The sequence below is a fragment of the Photinus pyralis genome, unplaced genomic scaffold, assembly GCF_008802855.1.
Source record: "Photinus pyralis isolate 1611_PpyrPB1 unplaced genomic scaffold, Ppyr1.3 Ppyr1.4_LG1, whole genome shotgun sequence".
NCBI lineage: Eukaryota > Metazoa > Arthropoda > Insecta > Coleoptera > Lampyridae > Photinus > Photinus pyralis.
Genome location: NW_022170249.1, coordinates 21,329,391 through 21,352,758, shown reverse-complemented (window position 1 = coordinate 21,352,758; position 23,368 = coordinate 21,329,391). Strand labels below are relative to the sequence as shown.

The 23,368-nt window shown below is 32.6% G+C and overlaps 5 protein-coding genes across 5 annotated transcripts; 4 read left to right on the top strand and 1 right to left on the bottom strand.

The window, feature by feature from the left end:
* Nucleotides 1-65: 65 nt before the first annotated feature.
* LOC116159450 lies at nucleotides 66-1,583 on the top strand. Its single transcript, XM_031472418.1, has 4 exons — nucleotides 66-156; nucleotides 211-389; nucleotides 442-732; nucleotides 787-1,583. The coding sequence occupies exons 1-4, from the start codon at nucleotides 111-113 to the stop codon at nucleotides 1,120-1,122; spliced, it is 852 nt and encodes a 283-aa protein (XP_031328278.1). The 5' UTR covers nucleotides 66-110; the 3' UTR covers nucleotides 1,123-1,583.
* Nucleotides 1,584-7,087: 5,504 nt separating this feature from the next.
* LOC116158605 (tigger transposable element-derived protein 2-like) lies at nucleotides 7,088-8,932 on the top strand. Its single transcript, XM_031471417.1, has one exon. The coding sequence runs from the start codon at nucleotides 7,088-7,090 to the stop codon at nucleotides 8,930-8,932; it is 1,845 nt and encodes a 614-aa protein (XP_031327277.1).
* A 963-nt stretch (nucleotides 8,933-9,895) lies between these two features.
* On the top strand, nucleotides 9,896-11,364 carry LOC116158594. The gene is made up of 5 exons (XM_031471407.1): nucleotides 9,896-10,426; nucleotides 10,683-10,804; nucleotides 10,863-11,007; nucleotides 11,061-11,146; nucleotides 11,200-11,364. Exons 1-5 carry the CDS (start codon nucleotides 10,360-10,362, stop codon nucleotides 11,362-11,364), a joined length of 585 nt encoding a protein of 194 aa, XP_031327267.1. The 5' UTR covers nucleotides 9,896-10,359.
* Nucleotides 11,365-11,911: 547 nt separating this feature from the next.
* On the bottom strand, nucleotides 11,912-14,629 carry LOC116158587. Its single transcript, XM_031471398.1, has 7 exons — nucleotides 14,365-14,629; nucleotides 13,820-14,307; nucleotides 13,617-13,764; nucleotides 12,703-12,887; nucleotides 12,476-12,644; nucleotides 12,122-12,426; nucleotides 11,912-11,923 (listed from the first exon to the last, which is right to left on the bottom strand). Exons 1-7 carry the CDS (start codon nucleotides 14,627-14,629, stop codon nucleotides 11,912-11,914), a joined length of 1,572 nt encoding a protein of 523 aa, XP_031327258.1.
* Nucleotides 14,630-15,570: 941 nt separating this feature from the next.
* Nucleotides 15,571-20,228, top strand: LOC116160381. The gene is made up of 10 exons (XM_031473570.1): nucleotides 15,571-15,767; nucleotides 16,743-16,858; nucleotides 18,045-18,126; nucleotides 18,585-18,661; nucleotides 18,716-18,849; nucleotides 18,900-19,129; nucleotides 19,208-19,398; nucleotides 19,455-19,617; nucleotides 19,672-19,802; nucleotides 19,867-20,228. Exons 1-10 carry the CDS (start codon nucleotides 15,713-15,715, stop codon nucleotides 20,215-20,217), a joined length of 1,530 nt encoding a protein of 509 aa, XP_031329430.1. The 5' UTR covers nucleotides 15,571-15,712; the 3' UTR covers nucleotides 20,218-20,228.
* The last annotated feature ends 3,140 nt before the right edge of the window (nucleotides 20,229-23,368 follow it).

The window sequence follows — 23,368 nt, the reverse complement described above, 5'->3', positions numbered from 1 at the left end:
TATATAAAAAATTTTCAAGGGACCACAAATCTGAAGCTGCTAGAGGCAAATTAGTGGATAAGTACAAGAACAAGCTTACCTATTTAAGAAAAGCGGGAGTTATTCCTTTAATGCGACATTCTAGCTGTTCACCGGAAAAAGAAGTCATTTCAGAGGGTAAATGAAAAACTGTAAATATTTGTATAAAATATAATGACTTTTTGATTACAGATTTTAATCACAACGATGATTATGTATGGTTAAAAAATAATATTGAGCCGTGGAATGATGTCCAATCCTGTTGGAGAAGAACATTTTCATTACGAAACAAATCTTTAACAGATGAAAAAGACGTTGCACAAATTTACGAAGATTGGCCAATTCTAAGAAATCCTTTGGGATATACATTGGTTTGTAAATAAACAACTTCTATATACGCAAATATAATTTCATATTATATAGATCGAAGACGATTTTAAACGAATTTATCCTGAAAACTATAACAATCTATTATTAAATTTCGAACAAGTAGTCGCTAAAGTAATCGAGCTACGACAGACACATTTGTCAATTCGTGACAAACCTTGGGTTGAAATTTTTAAATCCACTACTACTACGGATGATTACAAATCATACACTGCTCTTCTATTGTTATCGGCTCTAATTCCATGTACAACGAGATTAGTTAAAAAGAAGAAACAATGGAAACCTAATTGTGACGACGCTATCAATGGAATAATTATAAAAGTAGAGGTAAGAGTGTAAAGTTTTTTGTTTAGGTATTTAACAGTAAGTAATTACTTATAGAATATTGGTGACATCGACGCCGCAATAAGACAGAGAAAGCAAGAACATGAAAAAAGTGGTTTACCGGTTCAGCCGTATATGATTGTTGAAATTGAAGGGTTGGATGTCAAACAAATTGTATGTATCATAAATGGAAATTTGTATTTAGTTCCATCGATAAAGAAAGGAATCGATACATGCTTTAAGTTTACAATGGTTTTAAATTTGAAATATACAGCTGAAAGTGAACATTTGTGGTACTTTATACAAAGGGCTATTTACAATATTGAAACTAAGTACGATCATAAAATTCCGGCTATTATTAGTATTGTTAACCAGTTAAAAACTTTTAAATAAGCCTGTGTGTTAGGTGCAAAGGAATGGAAAACTTAAAGTGTGTAATCTGCAAAAAAAAAATTAAATTTGACGATTTAATAAATCACATAAAGTTTTATCACAAATATAGTGAAAATTTTGAATGTGCGATATGTTTTCGTATTTACACTAATATTTATGTTCTTGAAAAGCACTTTAAAAGGATTCATGCAAAGTTTCCACACATAGTCGAAAAGCCCGATTGTAATGTCGCAAATAGTGTATGTAATAATGACGTGATCTCTATGACGGAAAATGTTGCATTTGTTGACGATTCTATCGCAAGTTGCGCCCCAAGTTTCTCACAAACTTCTACAGCAGCACACGAATTAGTACATCGTTTTGTATCAGAGTTGTATAACAAAAATATAACAAGGAAAATTATTCAGCAAATAGTAGAAAACTGTAATGGTCTCTTTTCGGATTTCACTGATAACATTGTTGATAGGGTAACAAATATTTTATCACCCTGCAACAATAGTTTAGAACTTAATAAAATTGTTGATTACATAAAACAAAATCCATTTGAAAACTTAACTACAGAATATAAAAGGTTTCAGTATTTTGAAAATAGTAATTGCTTAGTTAAATCAATCCCCTTTTTAATAGGTTATCGGTTAGATAAAAGTAGCACAGGTTCAGATCTACAGTACAAACGTTGCGAAGGTGAAATAGTTCCTCTGCGACGTGTGTTAAGATTTTTTCTGCAACTACCAAATGTGTTTGATGCTATCAACAATTATATTGCTGAAGAAGAAATGTGTGTAAGCGAAAATTACTACAGTTCATTTTTTAACGGAGATATGTGGCTTAGTATTAAAGACAAGTACATTTCTAAACTCATTTATCCACTATTACTCTTTTTTGATGATTATGAGTCCTGTAATCCTTTGGGCACTCATGCAGGTGTATACAAAATCGGAGCAGTATATGTTTCAATTTTGGGAATACCTCCTATATTTGCCTCACAATTAGAGAATATATTCCTTTTTGGTTTATTTCATTCTAACGATAGAACAACTTATGGTAACAAAGATGTATTTAAACCATTTATTGACGAATTAGCGTTTTTAGAAAATGATGGAATTTATATTGAGATCAACAACAAAAGTATTCAAGTATATTTTGCTTTAACGTTAATACTCGGCGACAATTTAGGTATTAATTCTGTTACCGGATTAATAGAAAGCTTTTCTGCTGGGAACTTTTGTCGTAAATGCTATTGTACAAAAGAAGAGAGTGAAGTTATGAAATGTGAAGGAAACTACAAAATAAGAAACCCTGAGAATTATTTACTACATAGCCAAGAAAAGTCAAATGGAGTAAAAGATCCTTGTAGGTGGAATACGCTGAGTAGTTATCATTGTACCACTAATATTACTTTTGATATTATGCATGACCTTTTTGAAGGCATCTGCAGATATGAACTAGGTTTTTTATTATACTACTTTATAAAATCAAAGTCATACTTTACGTTAGATCAGTTAAATGAAAGAATAAAATATTTTGAGTATGAAAATAAGGTTGATTGTGGAAACCGTATTCCCTTTATAAAAAAAAGTCATTTGGATCGAAAATTACTTATTTTAAGCGCTAGTGAAATGTCATCTTTTGTGACTTACTTACCATGTTTAATAGGAGATTTTGTAGATGTCGATGATCAGGGCTGGCTTCTATTTGCACTTTTATACGATATTATTCGTATCGTTACAAAGAGAGTAGTTAGTAAAAATGAAATTACTTATTTAACACACATAATAATTGAGCATCATGAATTATATGTAGAAATATCAAGAGAGAAGCTAAAACCAAAACATCATTTTGTTATTCACTACCCTAACTGTATAAGACGAGTAGGTCCACTACGTAACTTTTCTTCTATTAGATTCGAAGGATTTCATAGAATTGGAAAGAATAATGCACATATTGTTGCTTCAAGAAAAAATATTATAAAAACAATCAGCTTGCGACATCAGCTAAAACTGTGTTACAAATTTATATCAAATAAAGGGTTTCAGGATGAACTTGTGCTCGGGCCTCCAAGCAATGAAAGTATGAAATCCCTAAAGAAACTTAATTATTATGACATAAAAGAAATAACAGCTGCTCTTGAATATGTGGATTTTAATGGGGTACGATTTAAGATAAATACGTCAATTCCATTACCATCAAACGATATAGACCCTGATTTTTACCTCATTAAGTACATTATTTGCAATCGCTTTAAAAATATTTCTCTTCTTTGTAATAAATTAGATGTGCATGGATTTTCCACACATTTTCAAGCTTACATTATTGCAAATGTGAATATTTCAGGAAACTTAAAATTAATTTCTTTACAGACTTTAAAAAATATCATTCCTTTAGCACTACATAAAAATTGTAGCGAGATTTTGTAATTCAACAAAAGTTAAATATTTTTGTAATTATTTTTATAAACATAGGTATGTATATAGTTTTGTTCCTCATATGACTGATATTTTTATTACTAGATATAAAAGAATGATTTTGTTTATTATGTTAATTTTTTTGTTATTTTTTCTTAAATAAATAAGCATACTCTCAAAAAGTGAATTAATTATTACACCTTTAATGGATACCTCTAAGGCAATTAATTTATTATATTTAATGGGTGTGGGTTATGCTACACAGCAATAAATTAATAATAAATTAACAGCTTATTAACAGCTAATATCAAATTAATTATTATCATTCTAGTGTATGTAACAATTATCAAATATGTATTTGTCAATAAATAACTTGTGTTTCAAAAAAAGCTATGCTTTATTCTAGAGAACAAAATTTTAATTACACAGTACGCTACCACAATTTTTTTGAAAACACTAGAGATTTTACTGTTAACCTATACAAAATAATTACAACAGGTAATAAAATACATAGAAATACTGGTGTGTTAACTATAAATTTTTATTGGGTAACTATTATTACATCTTATTTTTTTCACAAGAAAATGAAATTCTGGTGGGCAGAATATTCACAGTACCTTAAGAACCATTATTTATAAACCACTATGAGATTGGCAAAATACAACATTACGTTGAGATACATACAACTCTAATGCGGTTAATACTACTCTACCTTTTTCTCTGTGTGGACTGCAAAGGCTACAAAAATCCGAAGCTTGAAAGAGCATAATATGGAAAGGCAATTTTACTTTATAAACAATGCAGGCTCAACTATATATGGCTGTCAACTCGTAGTAAACTTGACATGATTCCTAAAGGGTAATTCTACTAGATCCTTGGTTAAACAATCAAAATGTATGGTAAATTTTGCATGACACGTCGAGTTCAACTCATTAAAATATCATGTTGATTTCACAGTACCTGCGGTAAAATTCACTAAAAGCGGATCACTGACCATACAGATGGAAAGTTAATTTTACTTTTCAGTGATGCAAAATCAACCAAACAACCCGCCAATATATAGTATATGTGATAATCGGAGTGGGTTAATTCTGCTTGATATTTCGTAATGTCAACAAGATGGTGTCAAGTTAATACTACATGCGCTATTGTAGTATTTACAAGACTTAAATACAATCGTGTGCTATATGTATGGTAAATTTTATCAGACAACTTCGTGTTAACTAAACTTTTAATTGTTAAATCTACTATAATTCCTTTACCCGAGCTATATTGTAATTGTAACACACATGTTATGCTGTCCCCTTTTTTACCATAATTCATGGTAGTTTTAACATGATTATTGTTAACTTGACCATCTTTTTTCCTCAGTGTAGGTACCTACATTAAAAAAATTACACTAACACAATTACAGGCACTTACGAATCATCTTCATTAACCCTGTAAATAGTACTTAACGCTTCCTTTAAGGAAATAAATCTATTACTTATTAGTTGTATAAGATAATTTACTGTAAAATCATCATCATCTGAAATCAATTACCGATTTATTTACATACGTTCACATTGATTTAACTTACTTGTAATTATGAATAATATATCAGAGTCGTTATCTGGTATATTGAACGTTATAATTTCGTCATTAATTTGAAATTTGACTTGCAATAAATCCATTTTTAACTTTTTTAATAAACATAACCATGAATTCAACATGCAACGTGCCAACTCCATTGACAACGCACTATTGAGATCAGCTGATACAACTCGCGCAATTCGAGTGTCGACCTAGCGCAGATTTTTTCCGTCCAATGGATTTCGCTATTAAAGTCGACGCGTCGACGCCCATCTCTGGGCGGAGCCTATGGTCATACCAACATGGACGACACGCCAATAACAATAACACTTGAAATACTTAGGGTAAGTCGGGGTTAGATGGCCAGGTTTATGCTTTTTGTTTGTTTATAAGTTAACGCGAAACAGTTAAGTACTGAAATTGATACCAAAATGTTGTTGAATTATTGTTTTATGAAGTTAGTGCGATTTAATTGAAACTAGTTCAAACTGTTTGACATTGAGCAGCTCCAATAAATATATGTAAACTGGCCATCTCTCCCTTGGTGTAAGGGTGAGATGACCATTACATATTTTGTCAATGCGGTAGAGATAGCCAACCCTTTTTTATGTCAAATTTATTACACCTTCCATGAAAAAAAGTAACAAAAGATAAAATACATATATACATCTTATTTAAGTCTAAAATAACAAAAAAACTTAATGAAGTATTCGTAAAATAAAATATGAATTCCAGAAAAGGTAAATGTGTGACAGTTTAGCGATTTATATCTTTACAGATTTCTTTCCGCAGAACATACACATGAACATACACATGGTAGGAAAGCTGGTGCAATATTCATGGAGCCAGCGAGAGCATGCAACGCATTTTATCCAATCTTCCTTTCTTTTTGTATTGCACGGTAAAAAAAGTTTATGTAATATTCCACAACTTTACGTTGGCTATTTATAACCAACGTAAAGTTCTGTGAAAATACCTAACGATTTGTAAATAAATTTTACTGTAACATCTACCGTAATTTACCATTAATATTCACAGATGAATTCATGATAGATTTAGGTAAGTTCCAATTTTTATTCTTGCATAACACGAGGAACTTGTAAATTAACCCATTTCATAAAGTGATTCTCCATTCTTCAACTGCAAAAAAGCAAGACTTTAGATATACTGTATTTTACCATAATATGGGAAATTTACTATTTAATTTTCCAGAGCATGTTACAAGGCAATCCATACTTTTTTTAGGTTTCCTGTTCCTATTAGTTGTGTTTTATTACAGTATCTTCCTAGTATGTTACGTATAGTTTATGGAATATCACATACTAAGTTGATGAAAAAAGTGTAACATATAACGGAATTTCAGCAAGTCCATATTTTAATATGTTATATTTCAGTAATCATTAGTGCGCATAGGCTCGCCTTATAATGTAATTTTCCATTTCAGAAATGTGAAAATTACATTTGTCCGTCCGCTCGTCTGTACTTGTCAAGACGAATTCTACCTTTAGTTTCCCTTTTTACATGGTACCTACCTATTTTTGTTTATTTTTCATAGGGTAAACCGGGCAAAAACGCCCCACCAGCGAAAACGCCCCACCTGCAAAAATACAATTGCTTTTGGATAGATGGCGATACAGACACCACAAGCCAGTTACATTTGTGTATGACGCATTGTGCATTACTTGTTGTGGTTTAGTTTGTTGGAAATAAAATAAAAACGGTAGTGTCTTGTAAATTGCGACCTGCAAAATTTGTTGGTAAGTGTCAGTAAAAAATTATTTCTGGTAAACGTAGTTAGATATTGTTGATTCGTGACCGGTGTTGTATATTACGTTCCTAACCATACAATTTGCCATGCGGTCGCCTCTGTTCGGTGCACAAGTACTTGGTTAGCACGATGGGGCGTTTTCCACCGGTCATTGGGAAAAACGCCTCGCAAATCTTAGGGTAATAGGCCCCACTAAATTCTGCAATTGTATTTCCAGAAAATGGGCAAAACTTATGTAAGAAAGACAACTAGAGCTAACTTCAGTCAAGATACTTTGGCAGAGGCGATGAATAAAGTTAATTCACACGAGATGGGAGTAAATGAAGCTAGTCGCGAATACGGAATTTCCTCCAGAACACTGAGAAGACATCTGAAAAGTGGAAGCTCCATTGTAAAACTAGGTCGAGGACCAGAATTAGGGCCAGAGCACGAGAAAAGACTTGTTGCCCATATCAAATCTCTGGAAAAGATCGGTTTTGCCCCCGATGCTATTGCCGTGAGAAGTATGGCTTACAAATTTGCCGAAAAATTAAACATTAACCACCGATTTTCACAAGTTCAGGAAAGAGCTGGAGATGAATGGTTTAAGAGATTTTTGTATAGAAATAAAGAATTAAGCATTAGAAAATCCGAAGGTTTGTCTGTAGCGAGAGCAAATGGAATGAATAGGAAGGAGGTAGGCGATTATTTTACATTACTTCAAGAAATTTGCACTAATAACGATTTGTTTGACAAGCCCGGGCAAATCTATAATGTCGACGAAACGGGGATACAGATAAACAACAAACCGGGTAAAGTAGTCGCTACGAAAGGTGCGAAAGATGTTTATTCATTAACCAGCTCTGAGAAGGGAGAGAATGTATCCTTGGTTGCATGCTGCAATGCGGAGGGTAATTATATACCTCCCGTTGTAATATTCAAAGGGAAATACAAAAAAGATGAGTTTTCTGATGGACTCCCGCCAGGTTCGATGGTGTTTATGAATCAGAAGTCGTCGTACATAAATGCTGAATTGTTTCTGAAATGGTTCAGGGAATGTTTTTTGCCCAAAAAGAGACCGGGCAAAGCCTTACTTATTTTAGATGGCCACACCTCGCATTGCAATGCAATCGAGCTATTAGACTTGGCCACTGAAAATGATGTGGTGCTTCTATGTCTGCCAAGCCACACTACGCAGGCACTTCAGCCACTAGATAGGTGTTTCTTTAAACCATTAAAAACGTACTTTTTTCAAGAAGCGAAAAGTTGGATGATTCAGAACAAGGATAGAAAGTTATCAAGAACGACAATTGCTAGATTGATAGGTGTCGCATGGGGCAAATCTGCAACAGTAGCAAACGCAATCTCGGGATTTAAAGCCTGTGGAATACATCCGTTTAATCCCCACGCAATACCTGATCATTTTTTTGCAATATCCGATGCATCTTTAGAGAATACAACTCAACCTTACCAAGACGAAAATTTTCCGATGCCATCAACTCCGCCGGAACCCACGCAGCAGCAAAATTTGATGCAAGCCATGAATGAACCTGGGCCCTCGAATCGAGAGAAAACTGTGGCATCATCTGCGGCGGATGAAAAGGAAACTCCCTCAAAATATTTAAGGGAAATTCAGCCGCTTCCACTAATCCCTCATAGAGTCTCCAAAAGAAAACAATCGGCTGTTGAACTAACGTCCCCAGAAAATCGTGTAAAGCGCCGAGTATTTTCTGAAAAAAAGGAAGCAAATGCCAGTAAAAAGGCTGAGAAAAACAAACCTTGTACAAACGTAAGTCAGAGAAGGACGCAAACTGTTTCGAACAAGAAGAAAAGAGTTGTTAAGCCACGAAGACAACTTTCTAGTTCTTCTGACAGTTCTTTGGAAAACCGTGTCTTAAGCTCGACGGATGATGAAGTGTCGGATGAAGGTGAAGACTTCTGCATAGAATGTGGTGATTATTATTATACAACCAAATCAAAAGTTGACTGGATACAATGCGACAAGTGTTCTGGTTGGCTTCATGAGACATGTACCAGCAACAAAAACATTTGCAATAAGTGTACCAAAGAGGATAGACCTGATTAAGTATAATTATCTATAGTGGGGCGTTTTTACATTGTTGCAGGCAAAAACGCCCCAGTGCGGGTTAAAAAATTTTTTTTGTTTTTTTGGCTAAAATATAAGAATACAATTTCGTTTATATGTTTTGTGAAAGATTAATGTTACCTTCTACATATTATATAATAAAATTTGGTATTAAATTTTTTTTGTGCCAATTATCAATTTTTTTCAAAATGTGGGGCGTTTTTACCCGGTCTACCCTATATATTTTGACATCCACCTACGGAGTTTATTAAAACAGATAGGCAAAATATTTTGTACAAAAGTTGTGTGTTTTTTTCTATATTTTCTTTTGAACACATCAATAACAACAAATGACCATCGCCAAGCTTAATTAACTTTATTTTGTTTACTTAATGGAACACCTTGTATATTTTTACTCAGGCTGAAAACCCGTTTCATCCTGATTCCAAAAATATGTTTGCCAGTATTTTATTCAGCCGTTTTTTAAATAATTTAAGTTTATTATTCAAAAATAGAACTTAATAATCAGCATTGTTATGGATTATTACTATTATTTTTATAAATTTTCGAATTATTAATTTTTACATTCTATAACAATTTTTAACAATATATTATCTCAGTATATAACAAATTTTTCCCATTCCAATGCATGACAGTGTTTCAAAAACTCTTGCTGCATTTTTTGAATAATAAACTTCAAATATTTAAAAAAAAAGGCCGAATGAAATACCGGCAAACTATACATTTTTGGAATCAGGATGAAAAGGGATTTCACCCTGAGTAAAAATATAGTGTTCCATTTAAGGGAATTTGTTCTTTTTTTTAACATTACGATGCTCATTTGTTTTTTGTCGATATGTTGAAAATATATTACAGAAAAAAACACGCAACTTTTGTATAAACAATTTTTGCCTATCTCTTTTAATAAACTCTGTACACTGAAAAAACATGACTATAAATTTTTTTTGCAAAATTGCCCGAGTGATATTGCGTATGAAATTTCAAAAATTTGTAAGAAGAAATACATTTTCAAACAGTAATATTTCATATTATCTTGCAAACATTCGTCTTTAAAAAAAATTAAGGTTTTTGCAAGAAAAGTTCGCCCATTATTTTAGTGTTCTTACTTCGGTGAATTCCTCTGCAATATATCTAATAACAATACTCTCTTTATTTAATATATTAACGCAATTTATGCAAATAGTTTTGCTTATAAATAAAAAGCCTTCACAAAACTTGCAGCACTTTTTACTGCAAGCTCGACATACGAAGCTGCAAATTGTATAATCAGTTACTACTGTGTTGTACTTAGAAAGCGCTAAACCAAGCAATTCCACGTCCTTTTACATGGTCGTTACTGCGTCAGTGTTGTGTTTAACTGTAAGAGCATACTTAATCCAAAAAAAAAACGCTTGTACCTAGGTAAGATGGACGAGTTTGTGAAAACCAAATTATTAGAATGGGGATTTACAGATCTTGTGGAGTCATTTCACGGTAAGTATTTTGCTTTAGGTATTTCAATTTTTCTTTTGTGCATTTTTCCTACACCTCCGCTTCCGCCATACTCATAAACGCTAAACGATGGTAATGTATTTTAATGTTTGACTTATTTTTTATAATATTTCATTACATTACGCAATCCTAATAAAGCAAAACAATTAAATTGAAAAAAATCAAATTATAAGAAAAGATTAAATAGATTGCGTTGTACCTACTGTGCGGCATGTATTTATCTGCTTTATATTTCCAGAACAACAAGTTGATCGCGACGTTTTTCTTTGCCTAAATTTGGAGAATCTCAAAGAGCTCATTCCGACATTTGGAATAAGAATTAAATTTTGGAACAAATACCAAACTTTTTTAATTAATGAGGTTCGAATAAGTATTTCACTTGCTTGTATTGTATTTTTAAATTTCTTATTTGCTACAGGCATCAAAAGAGAATGAGCTAATATACGTAGATTCATTGGAGTCCCCTGGTGGTGGAGGTGACGATATCTCCACAGATATAAGTTCTACTTTAACTGCATCTCCAGCTCCGTCTGGGTCAACATCTTCCTCACTTCTGCCTTTAGGTAGTTATATAATTTATAGACCAATTTACCAATTATAAGATTTTAATTTAAAGATGAGCTGAAAGAAAGTACATTCATTTATACTCAACGTGCCGCACTTGGCACACCATTTGAATGTAATCCCAACGTAATAACATCCGTAAGTTCATTATATTGCCTAACTTATGGATTTTATTATTTAATTATTTACAGGACATTCTAGAAGCTTTAGACTGTGAGGAGGGGAAGTTGGTGATAGCAAGCTATGGTGAGGGAAAACAGTTTATGCGAAATAAACTCTGTGAGCTTGTAATCAGGCGGGAGTTAAAGCGATCAACTACCAAAAGGTGCCCATTTTTTATTTCATTTCTACAATAGATACCTACTACACTGAACCAAAAAAAGGCATAAATACAATAAAAAAGTTTGTTGAATTGATGTAAAATTGCATTAAAATTGGTCCAACGAACGATTTCTTTCCGTTAACGAAAAACTTTTCATTGTTTGATAAATGCATTCATTAAACAATTAAGAGTTTATTGGACCAACAAACATAGATCATTATAATGAAGAACTTCATTTTATATATTCAACCGATCATATCATTGACGTAACGATCATCATACATTGTTTAACCACTAAGGTTATTGTTTCTATGTATACCTTACATAGACTTAACGAATATTAGTAATTGATGAAATGAATACTATTCGCTAATATAACAATTACTGTCGTTTATTCAATAAGTTTAATTCGTTGATGTAATAAATGTTTTACGTACACTCAACAAACATTAGTAATTGGTGTAATGAATCTTATTAGTTATAGGCATAAGAAAAAAAATTTTTGTGCCCTTTATTTTTAAACTAAAATATTTTTTTATAATTTTATAATTTTTATATACATTATGTAGGTATATAAACAACTAAAATAATTCCTAAAAACATAGATATAACTCCAGTCATTCGTGTGACTCCAACGAGGACTCCAAGTATTCATTTAAAATAAATACTTTGGAAAAGGTTTGTTTAGATTTCATTTTAAAAAAAAAAGATTCCAAAAAACAGTAAAACATCGAAGATGCTAACGGGAATTCCAGATCAAATAAATAAAATATTTTAAAACATATATCCACCGCCCGTAACACACTAAAAAATTTATATCGTATGTTATCAAAATAAATGAAAATGTCCGTGATTGAAAGTATATCATCCCCTATACAATATACAAACGGCTGAATGCTGACCATTCTCTGCCCTAAATGATTCAAGTGGTCCTCCACCTCTTGGAAGGACTTCCCTAAGAACAGGAAAGATTCCTGGGAATCTTTGATTGTAAATTTTATTGTTTGGTTCTTTCCAGTCTCGTCTTTCTTGACCGATTTATTTGTGGGCACAAAGTACCCATGCAGAGCCCACAAAAGTGATGCTGTTCTTGAATCTGCAAAATTAATACTTAACGCGAAATCATTCTTCCTAGTTACACTCACTTTCAGACAAGCTGCCGGTTTTTCTTATTTCTTCCAAAATTAGTTTTAAGTTTTTGTCTTTTAAATTACTATCCGTGAATAAAAATGTCAAGATTTTATCGTAACATTTCTCCCAGTTGTCTAGTAGACCCTCTCCATTAGAGAAGGCTACCGTGAAGTCCATGTCGATCTATAAATAAAAACGAGTAAGTACCTAGATTGCAGTATGTGCTTTAATCAAAACATACCAGTCGAAAGCCCGAAGGACTTTTATACAACGACCATTTATCGATTATTGCACCAGTATCCCCAAAAGTTTTTATGTCATGCAGCCGATACTGGCTGCAAGCTTTCCAAGTGCTATCAATTTGCTCACTTGATAAATTGTCGTACTTCAAGGCTCTAAGGCAGGCTTCGCCGTCAGTTTCTGGCTCTAAAATGGTGACCATATAGGTATGTAGTACATGTGTTAATTAAGTTTTTCTTCAAACGTCAGTAAAACATGACATTTCTCAGCCCATTTCATGCCATTAAAGTTTGACATTTTAGACGTTGACAGCGTCAGACAAATTTCTGAAATCGCTCGAGAACGCCTACTTTCTTGGAGCAAATTCAGACCTCAAAATACGTCAGCAGCAACGAACTTTCCTGGACCAAAAGTAGTCCGGGAAAATTTTTGCCGGCCTACGCCATCAAAATATGTCAAACACAGTTGTCAAGGAAACGATTTCATAGGCAATAAGATGGTAACCAAAAATTGTTATGCATTTACAAGAGTTCCTTAGTTTATGATAATGTTGATTGCGATTTCAGAAACAGTAGTTTGTGTACCACGTAGTATAAAAGCACAATCCCGGACTCCAATGCTTGTTAGTCTCGGCTAACAATTTACTTGGCATCCAGGAATGTATTGCTTATACTACTAGATACACAATATACTATTTTTTCGCGATTTTTACTATGCGTTTCCATGGCGATTAGTCTTATCTATCAATTTTTGAGAATTTAGTTCGTTTACAACACGTCTTAATAGAGTCTTTTTTTCCTTATGTGCTTGATTAACTAGGGCTTCGTCCTCGTTAGTGCAAATTCATGAAAAAAAGTATTACGTTTAAAACTAGTTGTACAAATAACTATTTTAATTGATATTCAATTATATTACCAAAGTTTTTTTCTAATCTGTACTTCTTTTCAGGCTGGTTTTTGGATTTGGTGTTTGATACATATTTTCCAATTGCAGTTCCCACAGACTTCTTCAAATTACAGAATTTATTATATATTCGTCCTCGTTTATTCGAACGATAGTATTCCTAAAATAAAACATGAGGGTGAAAAAATATAAAACTTTAAATTTCATCTACCTACCAGTCTCTCAGTTGGAAATCTTTCCAAAATTTCTCGTTCCAATCTGTAACTTCCTGCAAGGGTCATCGCTATGCCTTTATCTTCATGAAATTGTGCGACTAAAGTTATTAATATTGTACGCTGTTCTTCTTGTAGTTTCGAAAACTTATTATAAAAGTCAGTAAGCATAACACCTTTAGTTGTTTCATTTAATATAGTCGATAAAGGTATATTTGGTTGACTGTCCGGTTGTTCTTTGCAGTAGGGTGTTACACGCGAGTCGTGAGCGGGTGATGACGCCCTGGAGGAACTACACGATGAAGTTGGGGATAATGGTGAAGTTAGTGTTGAAGTATTTCCACTATAAAGTAATGGTGCTCCCATGGACTGTCTCCACTGTTCTAAATTGTGTTCGAAAACAATTTGTATTCCAATTTCGAAATCTTTCAAAAGGCGTTCAAGGTGATGAGATTTAATAACCTTCAACACATCGACAAATACTTTTTGTTCTAAAACAAATAAAACATTTATGAGTTTTATTAAAAGATGGATTCAAAAGGACTTACGAACAAAATGCTCCAAAAGAAATTCTTGTTTCCATTCCTTCAACAATTTTGTTAAATCCTGTATGGGTTGATCTTCGCAACCAGATATGTCCAGTATCGTTTCACCATCAGGAGACCCCAAATTGTAATTACTCTCTCTACCTTCATTGTTTACACTTACAGGCAAGTTTTGAATGGAATTAAAAATATTTCCGTAATCCACAGCCACATAGTCATTTGTATACGGCGAATAAGGGTCGCGATTACAAGAGTTGGATTGATCCATTGATAGAAACCGTTTGTAAATCGTTCAACTGTATCTGTAGGTATAGTCTAAGTAGGTACGTGTACAATGTTACTGCGGAAGTAAGTATACGATGTTTTGTAAAAGATGCATAAAATGGTGGTTATATCTAAATTTTTCAAAAATGTTTTCTCAATATTTACAGTGTGAAATTAAGAATAATATGCTGTTATGCTTTATTTTAAGAATTTAAGAATTATGGAGCTAGTTTGTAATATTCTTTCAAACGAATCATAGCTTTACCTTTTGCTGTCTTTATCAGAGTCATAGGAGGACCAACAATGTCTTCTATAGAAATTATGGAGAATGGTCCTAATGCATTTGGATTAACTTCATATGCAATCAAGTTTGGTACGTAGCTTACAGATTGTAGGTTTTGAACAAAAAAGTATACGCCTTGATTTTTTAATACTATAATTTCCAATATTATGTTAAATATTATATCATCTACAAATAAAGCAATGTACACTCAGAAAAATGATCCCTTAAATTAATACAAAATCTTTGTGTATTAACTAAATTGTATTGTATAAGAGGCTTAAAGTATTTGTTAATTTCTGGTAGTCATGCAATAGAGCAACATTTTTCGATAGATAACTGCGCACATACTGTATTAAGCAATGTGGTAACATAAAGACAATTACAGTATATTGCATATAACAACCACCGTTGTAGTTTAAATAAAATATCTCATACAACAATTTTTAAGACCATGACGTGTGTTGGTTGTTATTTAATTCGTACAAAAAGCTTAATATTACCCTTTTAATAACTAGACAATACCCATCAGTTTTGCATTTTATACTAAACAATAGTCGCCACTGTTACATTCCTTGTACTCTGTACATACAACAACAAGTGTATTCTAAATCGTAGGAATGGTACACATTGCAGAAAATGATTTAGTTACCAGTAGGTAAGCACTTTTTAAGATTAGGTACACATTCGAACAGGCGTCAGCGCTCATTTAAACTATTAAGGTGTATTGTGCGTTTGTGTTATGTGGTTCTGTATCCGTATCCTGTACACGATATAACCGTGATCCTGATAAATTTACCTATCCTAATGGAAATGCTATTAACGCATTGGGGACTAGAGTCATTAATTGGAGTTTTTCAAGGTAAGGTAAGCATTAATTTCAGTGATATAGCGAATGAAAAATCATATAAGTGGAATGAGTATCGTAATATTTCTATCTTTAAACGTTTTAACATAATTTTTGCTTATGCAGTCGTGTAGTTTTCGCTTAGTTTTTATACCAATGAAAAAGTAACTTAACGGAATTTCACTACTAAATTCAATTCTTGATTATGTTTAATTTCTGTTTACCTAATTATTTAGAATTATTCAATACACTTCTGCATAAGGGCAACATAGTAGCGGTATACAGGGTGGTTCAGACCACCCGTCCATTCCTTTCATAACTCAGGGACCTAAGAATTATTAACAGCCCAGGGATGTTACTAATACCTATTGTTGTGCTCTATTAAACGAATTGGAACCCACTTTGTAATATCAAACGATAACCCCCATTTTTTATTGCATATCTCGATTCTACTCAAAAATGTATGAAAGTTTTGGCCTTATGTTTAGAAAAAAATCATTTCACTGCAAAAAACTATAAAACATCATAAAAGAAGTAGTGTAGACCCCCATCTACTCAGTTCATGGCAATAAATAATATAACAGATAAAAATTGTCTGTGATAATATTAAAATTAAGAAAATTGTAATTTAAAACATTCAATAGACAAAAAGATATAAAAATGTGGGTTACTATTTGAAAGTATACCTTAACCCCCCCGGTGAGGATTAGGAGGATCCAATTTCCCGGTCATTCGATAGAGAACAATAATATTAGCACAGACAAAATATTAGTAAGATCCACTAGTGCTAGTCTATTTGGTAAAAAATTTTAAGCCCCCGAGCTATAAAACATGTGGACAAGTGGTCTGAACCACCCTGTATAACTTGGCGGCAGCATCATCTGCAAAATTTCATGTAGTTGCTTCATTATGAGATTGATATGATATTCATTGCTACTTGTCTAGCGGCAAATCTGTAAAAGCATGGAGGTAATGAGTGTTTCTTTCTAGAAAATTGCATCGACGAGAGCGTTTTATTAAAATTAAAGGAGAGGGACATTGAAAAATTGGTTCCCCAGATAGGGCTCCGACTAAAGTTAACCGAAAATTTGGAAATCTGGAAAACGGTATGTTTTTTTTGTTATGATGATTACGTTTAAACAACTTTTGAACAAATAGAGTTCTATACGAATAAAAATTACTCATATTGTAGGTATAGAATTTTTGTTCAACAATTGTTATATGTTATATATTAAGTACACCGATAGTTTGTGATGGTAGAAGGGTCACGGGAAAAAATGATCAATCCCTTATTTGTAAGTAATTGACGAGTTCTTACACATGACTTTACCGAACATCACACTTCGTCTACGCAGTGTGTATAGCTAACATGTGTTTTTGTAAAGAAAAAGTAGGCATGTGTAGGTAATTAAAAAAAACCAGATGCCAAATTCTTGACAGAACAGCTTCCTAATTCAAATCAAAATGTTTGTAGGTTTTACAAATCAAAATGTTTGTAGTTTTACACAAATCAAAATCACTGTTTTACCGAAAAAAAGATTTTGTTTTTAGCTTCCTAGCTTGTGCTAGGTTTTATTATAAAAAAAAACATAAAAAATGTCAAAGTTAAAAAAATTAAACAGTGTTTTTTTGATTTTGTTAAAATTTTAGCAAGCACATTAGGTATAAAATAAAGTCTGTAAGACTGCCGAACATATTTTTTTATTTTTGAGTTTTAGCGCCGCATCGTGACGCCGTACAATTTTTTTAAATAGCAACGCAAAATCTTTATTAAACTACTCGAAAGGCTTTCTTTTTCTGAGTACACCCTACAAAAATTTATGTTTGGGCTAGGAAGCTGTTCTGTCACGAATTTGGCACCTGGTTTTAACTTTGACATTTTTTGTCTATTTTTTGTAATAAAACCAGGCACAATTTTTGGAGGGTGTACACACAAAAATAACTTCTTTCGATTACCTTCATAAAAATGTGGGTTACTTGTTGAAAAAGAAGTTCAATGCCGTTGCAGGGTTCCAAATATGCAAATCCAAAATTTCAGCAAAATCCGTCGGGCCGTTATCTTGGAAAATTGCCATCATACATAGATACACAGACAGGCAGCAAAAAATGTTATTCCTTAAAAGTTGCTTAAAATGATCTAAAACGTGGACATTTGATGAAATATTGACATGTCCAAAAAGCGTCGATCGCAATAGCTACCTAGCTCAAGCTTTTTTTTAATTTGCATATTTGGAACCCCGCAACGGCATTGAACTTTTTTTCCAACAAACATGAATTGTTCTGTTATTTTAGATTAAATTGGCCGAAATTGAATTAGATACTGGCGTATCTGAAGCTGAACCGAGATCAGAAGATCTGTCTACTATATCTTTAGGCAAGTAAATATATATGTATAGAATAATTGTACGTAATTGCAAAATTTGCGTATACGTGTTCACAAACCAAACAAAAACTGCACGGTTTACGCTACTTTTGTCTGGTGTCTGAACACACTACGCATCAATTCTGTGAGAAAAGTGAGATTCACTGCGGATAAATGCCCGATATTTATTTTACTTCTGGATGGATAGATGTAAATGCAAACCTACCTCGACGTCTTTATCAAGGGAGATATCCGCAGCGTATGCCCCCAAAACAAGCACTAATTATTAATTTAGAAAATAGTAAAAAAAGTCGTGGTTTTTCATTAGTTAGGTATAGAAAGTAGATTAGATCAAAGGGGATGAAGACGCTTGTAAAGTTTGGTCAATGTCTTCATTACGCCCTGTATATATAAATTTTGGCTTTTTCCGACCAGTTTCATCTATAGTTATACTTACTCTAAATTTTTAGAAAGTGGAAATCCAGACGCTGCTAGCTCAATAATATTTTTTGACAACGGCGAATCAACCACACAAGAACAAAAGCGGGTATTGTATATTAAAGGTACTACTAGTGTTATTTCATTTTATTGAATTGTGCAGGATTTAAATTCGATTCTAAACTGCAACGAGGGCAGAGAATTGCTACAAACATACGCACTACAAAAAATTGTTAAACGAAGAGCATTAGTAAAACTAATTATTGATGATGAGTTAAGGAATAATCCAGACAAAAGGTGTGTAAAAAGTCCTTTACAGGACATTATTTATGTCAACAATGTTAAAGGATTGAAAGGGACCGTTTTGTTTATTTGGCTCAAGAAATTCAAAGGACTTTTCCCACGGAAAATGCTGGAATCTATTATGTGCAGGGATACAGGGACATGGAAGGCAAAGCAGTGGGTAACCATGGAAAGCTATGGGACAAATACATAAACACTAGGAGGAAATATAGAAGTTTGGATATTATTCCATCCACACCAGCCAAAAAAACCAAACCCAACCAGCCAAATCCAAGTAAGCTATAAGCAAACCATATATACCGATTCGATCGTAATAGTATCTGCATACTTCTGTATAGGAATATCTTTCAAGGTGTAATTGAAGAAGGTGCGGAGGAATCTGCCAGTTGGTTAGAGTACAATAATGCTCCATTTACTACGGTCCAAGAGCACTGGAAAAAGAGTCATTCCTTTAGATTTGCAACAAATATAACATCTGGCATTTCAATCTTCGATTATTTTGAGAAATTTATTGCTTTAAAATTGCCAACGGGAATTTTATTGGTAAGTGTAAGTTTGGATTACCTACCTAATAATATTATATAACCCATCTTTTTTAGTTGGAAGATGATTTTAATCGTTTGCATCCCGATAAAAAGGACAAACTGTTTGAACATTGGACGAATATCAGTGAAGCTATAATAGTTCTGGCAAAAAGGAAGAACTGTCCCTTAATCAAACAATTAATAGAAAGCATTAATAATTTGGACTCCGCATCTTATCGTAAGGCATATATTAGGATTAAATGCAGTGTGCACTTAAACGTTTATTTTCAAGGTGTTAAAGAACATTTATCATTACTTCTATTCCCTCTAATATTTCCCAACATATACCGAAAAATTAAAGGAAAACAAACGCCAAATTTCTCCAAAATCGAAATCAAGGATTCATTTATACTGCACATAAAGGTAAGTTCAAAACCTATAGTTAGGTTATACCTATTTTATTAAATATTATCTTCCTTGATATTAGGAGGAGGCCGATTATGCCCAAATTTTGGAAGCCAGGGAGCAGAAGTGTGTGCGGTTAAAACTAACAGAGCAACCATCTGCCATCATAGTAGGAGATATCGAACAACCCATTAAATATCTAGTTAAAATAAACGCCCATGTATATGAAGTGGAATCATTACTGAAGGCATTGGATTTGTGTTTCAAAGCTTGTTTTGCTTTAAATGCTAAATATCCCGTTGAAAGTCAGCAATGCTTTACATATATACAAAAACACATCTACGGAATTCACACAGAGTTTGATGTAAACTTTGTAGCGGTAAGTTCCGTAAAATCTGATCTAGACGCTATTTTAATAGATTCCACAACATAACAGATAAAACCAGAGTAAATATCACATTTACCAATTGTCTTACTTATTTTAAAAAAATTAAAATGATTGTGTGTAAACAGTGTCATGGGAAATATAAGTCGCTTGCAGCGTTTATAACTCATTATGAAATTTTTCATAAAAATGTAAAATCAATTTTGTGTGGAATATCAGATTGTTACAGAGAATTCAATTCTTGCAAATCATTTCGGAAACATTTTTCTCGTGTACATAGAGATTTTTCGGTAGAAGAACCACTTAATAACCAAAGTCCTAACACCGAAAGAAGTCATAGTTTATCTAATGACGTCGTATCAGCTGTTATAGACAGCCTATCAAGCAATTCTGAAAGCGATAATATTTGCGCCTTTAGTTATAGAGAGATGATCTTGAAAAACACGTCCTACTTTGTTTCTAAATTATATGGTGATCGTGTGTTGGCCAGAAATAAGGTTATTCGCATCATCAACGATGTACATAGTCTTCTCAAATCTTTCGTAAATATAATAAAACAGAATCTCACCTTTTTAGGTATTGTTGGGAATGAGCAGAAAATTACGAATTTATTAAATGAAGTTGATAACTGTTTGTCTACATTTTCTACTGAATATAGATGCGTTAAATATTTTAAAAATGAAAAACTTTTTGTAGAACCAAAAAAACACTTGGTGGGTACCAAAATTTGTAGAAAAAAACATTTTGGAAAAATTACGCTTAAATCAATCAATCATTGCGTGAGATACATTTCTATGGTAGAAACTATGGCTCTTTTCTTTCAACTTCCAGGTGTATTACAAAAAACAAAGGCCCACGTTAATGCGTTATTAAACGAACAAAATTTATTTTGCAACTACATTCAGGGTCCACATTGGAAAGAAAAATTAATTGTCCACGACGACAACTGTATGGTGCTCCCACTATTTTTATATTTTGATGAGTTCGAGACTGGCAATCCTCTTGGATCTCACTCAGGATGTAATAAATTAGGTGGTATTTACTATAGTATACCATGTTTGCCTACCGACATACAATCCAACTTATCTAATATCTTTGTCGCAATGTTATTTAAAACTACAGATTTGAAGCTGTTTGGAAAAAAGGTAATACTAAAATGTATAATTGACGAATTAAACTCTTTGAGTACACACGGAATTGTCATTAACGGTGAAAAAATTAAGTTTCAATTGGCTTTACTGCTTGGAGACAACTTAGGTCAAAATACCATGCTTGGGTTAGTAGAATCTTTTACCAGTCATTACTGCTGTCGGCTGTGCAAATCTCCAAAACTCGCAAGAGATAGGCAATGTAAAGAGGACTTAGAAAGTATTAGAACAGTAGATAACTATTTCAATGACTCATCTAATTACGAGTATGGAGTAAAAGAAATGTGTGTTTGGCACTCTGTTAAAAATTTTCACTTAGCTTCAAATTTTTCAGTTGATATCATGCATGATGTATTGGAAGGAGTGTGTGTATATGATATTGTATTAATTTTGAGAAAGTGTTTAGAAGCAAAATTATTTTCTTTGGAAACACTAAATTATCGCATAAAATGTTTTAATTTTGGATTCGAAAGTAATGTACCCCCTCCAATTAAAATGATGCACTTGAACGACAATCACCTTCGAATGTCAGCAGCTGAGATGCTGTGCTTCACACGTTATCTTGGTGTTATAATTGGAGATCTGGTGCCGAAGGGTTTTGGTGTTTGGAAATTGTATCGATCATTAAGAAAATTAATTGACTATCTTACGTCTAAAAAGTTACAAATTAATTGTGCAGCTATAATTGCAAATATAGTGGAGGAACACAATCAATTGTATTTGGAGTTTAGTAAGTCTCACTTAAAATTTAAGTACCATATTCTCACTCATTACCCTCGAGTTTTCAAACACTGTGGGCCATTTCCTTTTTATTCTTCAATCCGATTTGAGGCAAAACACAAAAATTTAAAGGCAATTGCAAATTCCATTTGTAGCAGAGTTAACATAGAAGATTCTATTTTGAAAAGACTTCAATTGAGTTTAAGTTTTCATTTACTTTCATTGAAATATAACACGGAACCAAAACGTTGCATGGGAAATTTGAAAAAAGAAACTGTTGCACATCTGCACAAAATGTTTGCAAATCTTATAATACCAAATGATTTGAGGAACGTAGAGGAAATCTTTACCTGTACTTGGGTGCAATTTTTTGAAAATCGATACTCCATAAACACAAATTTCACCTTAATAGATAGTTTAAGTGATGATCAGCAACCATCATTTTGTATTCTTAAGAAAATCTTATATATCAAAGAAAAAATATATTTTCTAGTTGAAGAAACAGAAACGGTTTACTTTGACGAGCATTATTATGCATATAAAATAAACACAAGTGCAAAATTTAAATTGATTCTGGCAAGTGACTTATGTAGCCATGTACCCTGTCTATTTGTAAAAAGAGACTATCAGTTCGTCGTATGTCATCACAGGCTGTAAATATAGTAGGTATTATGTTTTATGTTTATTATGTGTAATACATGTTTTTTTTGTATGTATATGTAAGCATACCAAGTAGATAGTATTATCTACTCTACCTGTATGTATCGTTATATCTAATTATATACCTATATTGTAAAAGGATCCTTTTTTACGTTTGTTAATAAAAATGTATAATGTATACTTTACTTTATTTGTTCTCTTGGTGTATACTTCGAATTGGAATATGCATAATACAACGCAATGGTAATGACGTTTAGCGCATTAGTCATTTGACAAACGCTTACATAGTAGTTTTGGTAACAAACGTTAAGAGTACACCACCACATAAACTAGTTGGATTACACACTAGTATGTCATGTTTGCGCAGATAAAGAACAAAGGTATGTGTATAAATTTTATTATTGTATATTTCCATAATATACAGTTCTTAAATATAGTATGTAGTTGTTATACATTACTTCCTTCTTGTGTTTCATTACAACAACATGTTGTATAGGTTACTTTCTATAGTGAGTATAAGATATTTGTTTAAAATATATTCCAAACTAGTAACGCTCTACAAATTTGTTGTTGTAAAGAATAACACTTGTCGTCATGGGCGCTCATTTTACAGCAACCAGTTGTATGACATGTACTTTTTTTGTTATTAATGACACTTCAGTTTTCTCAGT

Coding starts and splice junctions, on each gene's coding strand:
- LOC116159450 (XM_031472418.1), top strand. CDS start 111: ATGCGACATTCTAGCTGTTCACCGGAAAAAGAAGTCATTTCAGAGG. Junction 157..210: donor AAAAGAAGTCATTTCAGAGG/GTAAATGAAAAA, acceptor TTTTGATTACAG/ATTTTAATCACAACGATGAT. Junction 733..786: donor GAATAATTATAAAAGTAGAG/GTAAGAGTGTAA, acceptor AATTACTTATAG/AATATTGGTGACATCGACGC.
- LOC116158605 (XM_031471417.1), top strand. CDS start 7,088: ATGGGCAAAACTTATGTAAGAAAGACAACTAGAGCTAACTTCAGTCAA.
- LOC116158594 (XM_031471407.1), top strand. CDS start 10,360: ATGGACGAGTTTGTGAAAACCAAATTATTAGAATGGGGATTTACAGAT. Junction 11,008..11,060: donor TTCCTCACTTCTGCCTTTAG/GTAGTTATATAA, acceptor TTTAATTTAAAG/ATGAGCTGAAAGAAAGTACA. Junction 11,147..11,199: donor ATCCCAACGTAATAACATCC/GTAAGTTCATTA, acceptor AATTATTTACAG/GACATTCTAGAAGCTTTAGA.
- LOC116158587 (XM_031471398.1), bottom strand. CDS start 14,629: ATGGATCAATCCAACTCTTGTAATCGCGACCCTTATTCGCCGTATACA. Junction 13,765..13,819: donor GATTTCCAACTGAGAGACTG/GTAGGTAGATGA, acceptor GTTTTATTTTAG/GAATACTATCGTTCGAATAA. Junction 12,888..13,616: donor CAGATTAGAAAAAAACTTTG/GTAATATAATTG, acceptor TCACCATTTTAG/AGCCAGAAACTGACGGCGAA.
- LOC116160381 (XM_031473570.1), top strand. CDS start 15,713: ATGGAAATGCTATTAACGCATTGGGGACTAGAGTCATTAATTGGAGTT. Junction 18,127..18,584: donor TCTGTCTACTATATCTTTAG/GCAAGTAAATAT, acceptor CTAAATTTTTAG/AAAGTGGAAATCCAGACGCT. Junction 19,130..19,207: donor ACCCAACCAGCCAAATCCAA/GTAAGCTATAAG, acceptor ATATCTTTCAAG/GTGTAATTGAAGAAGGTGCG.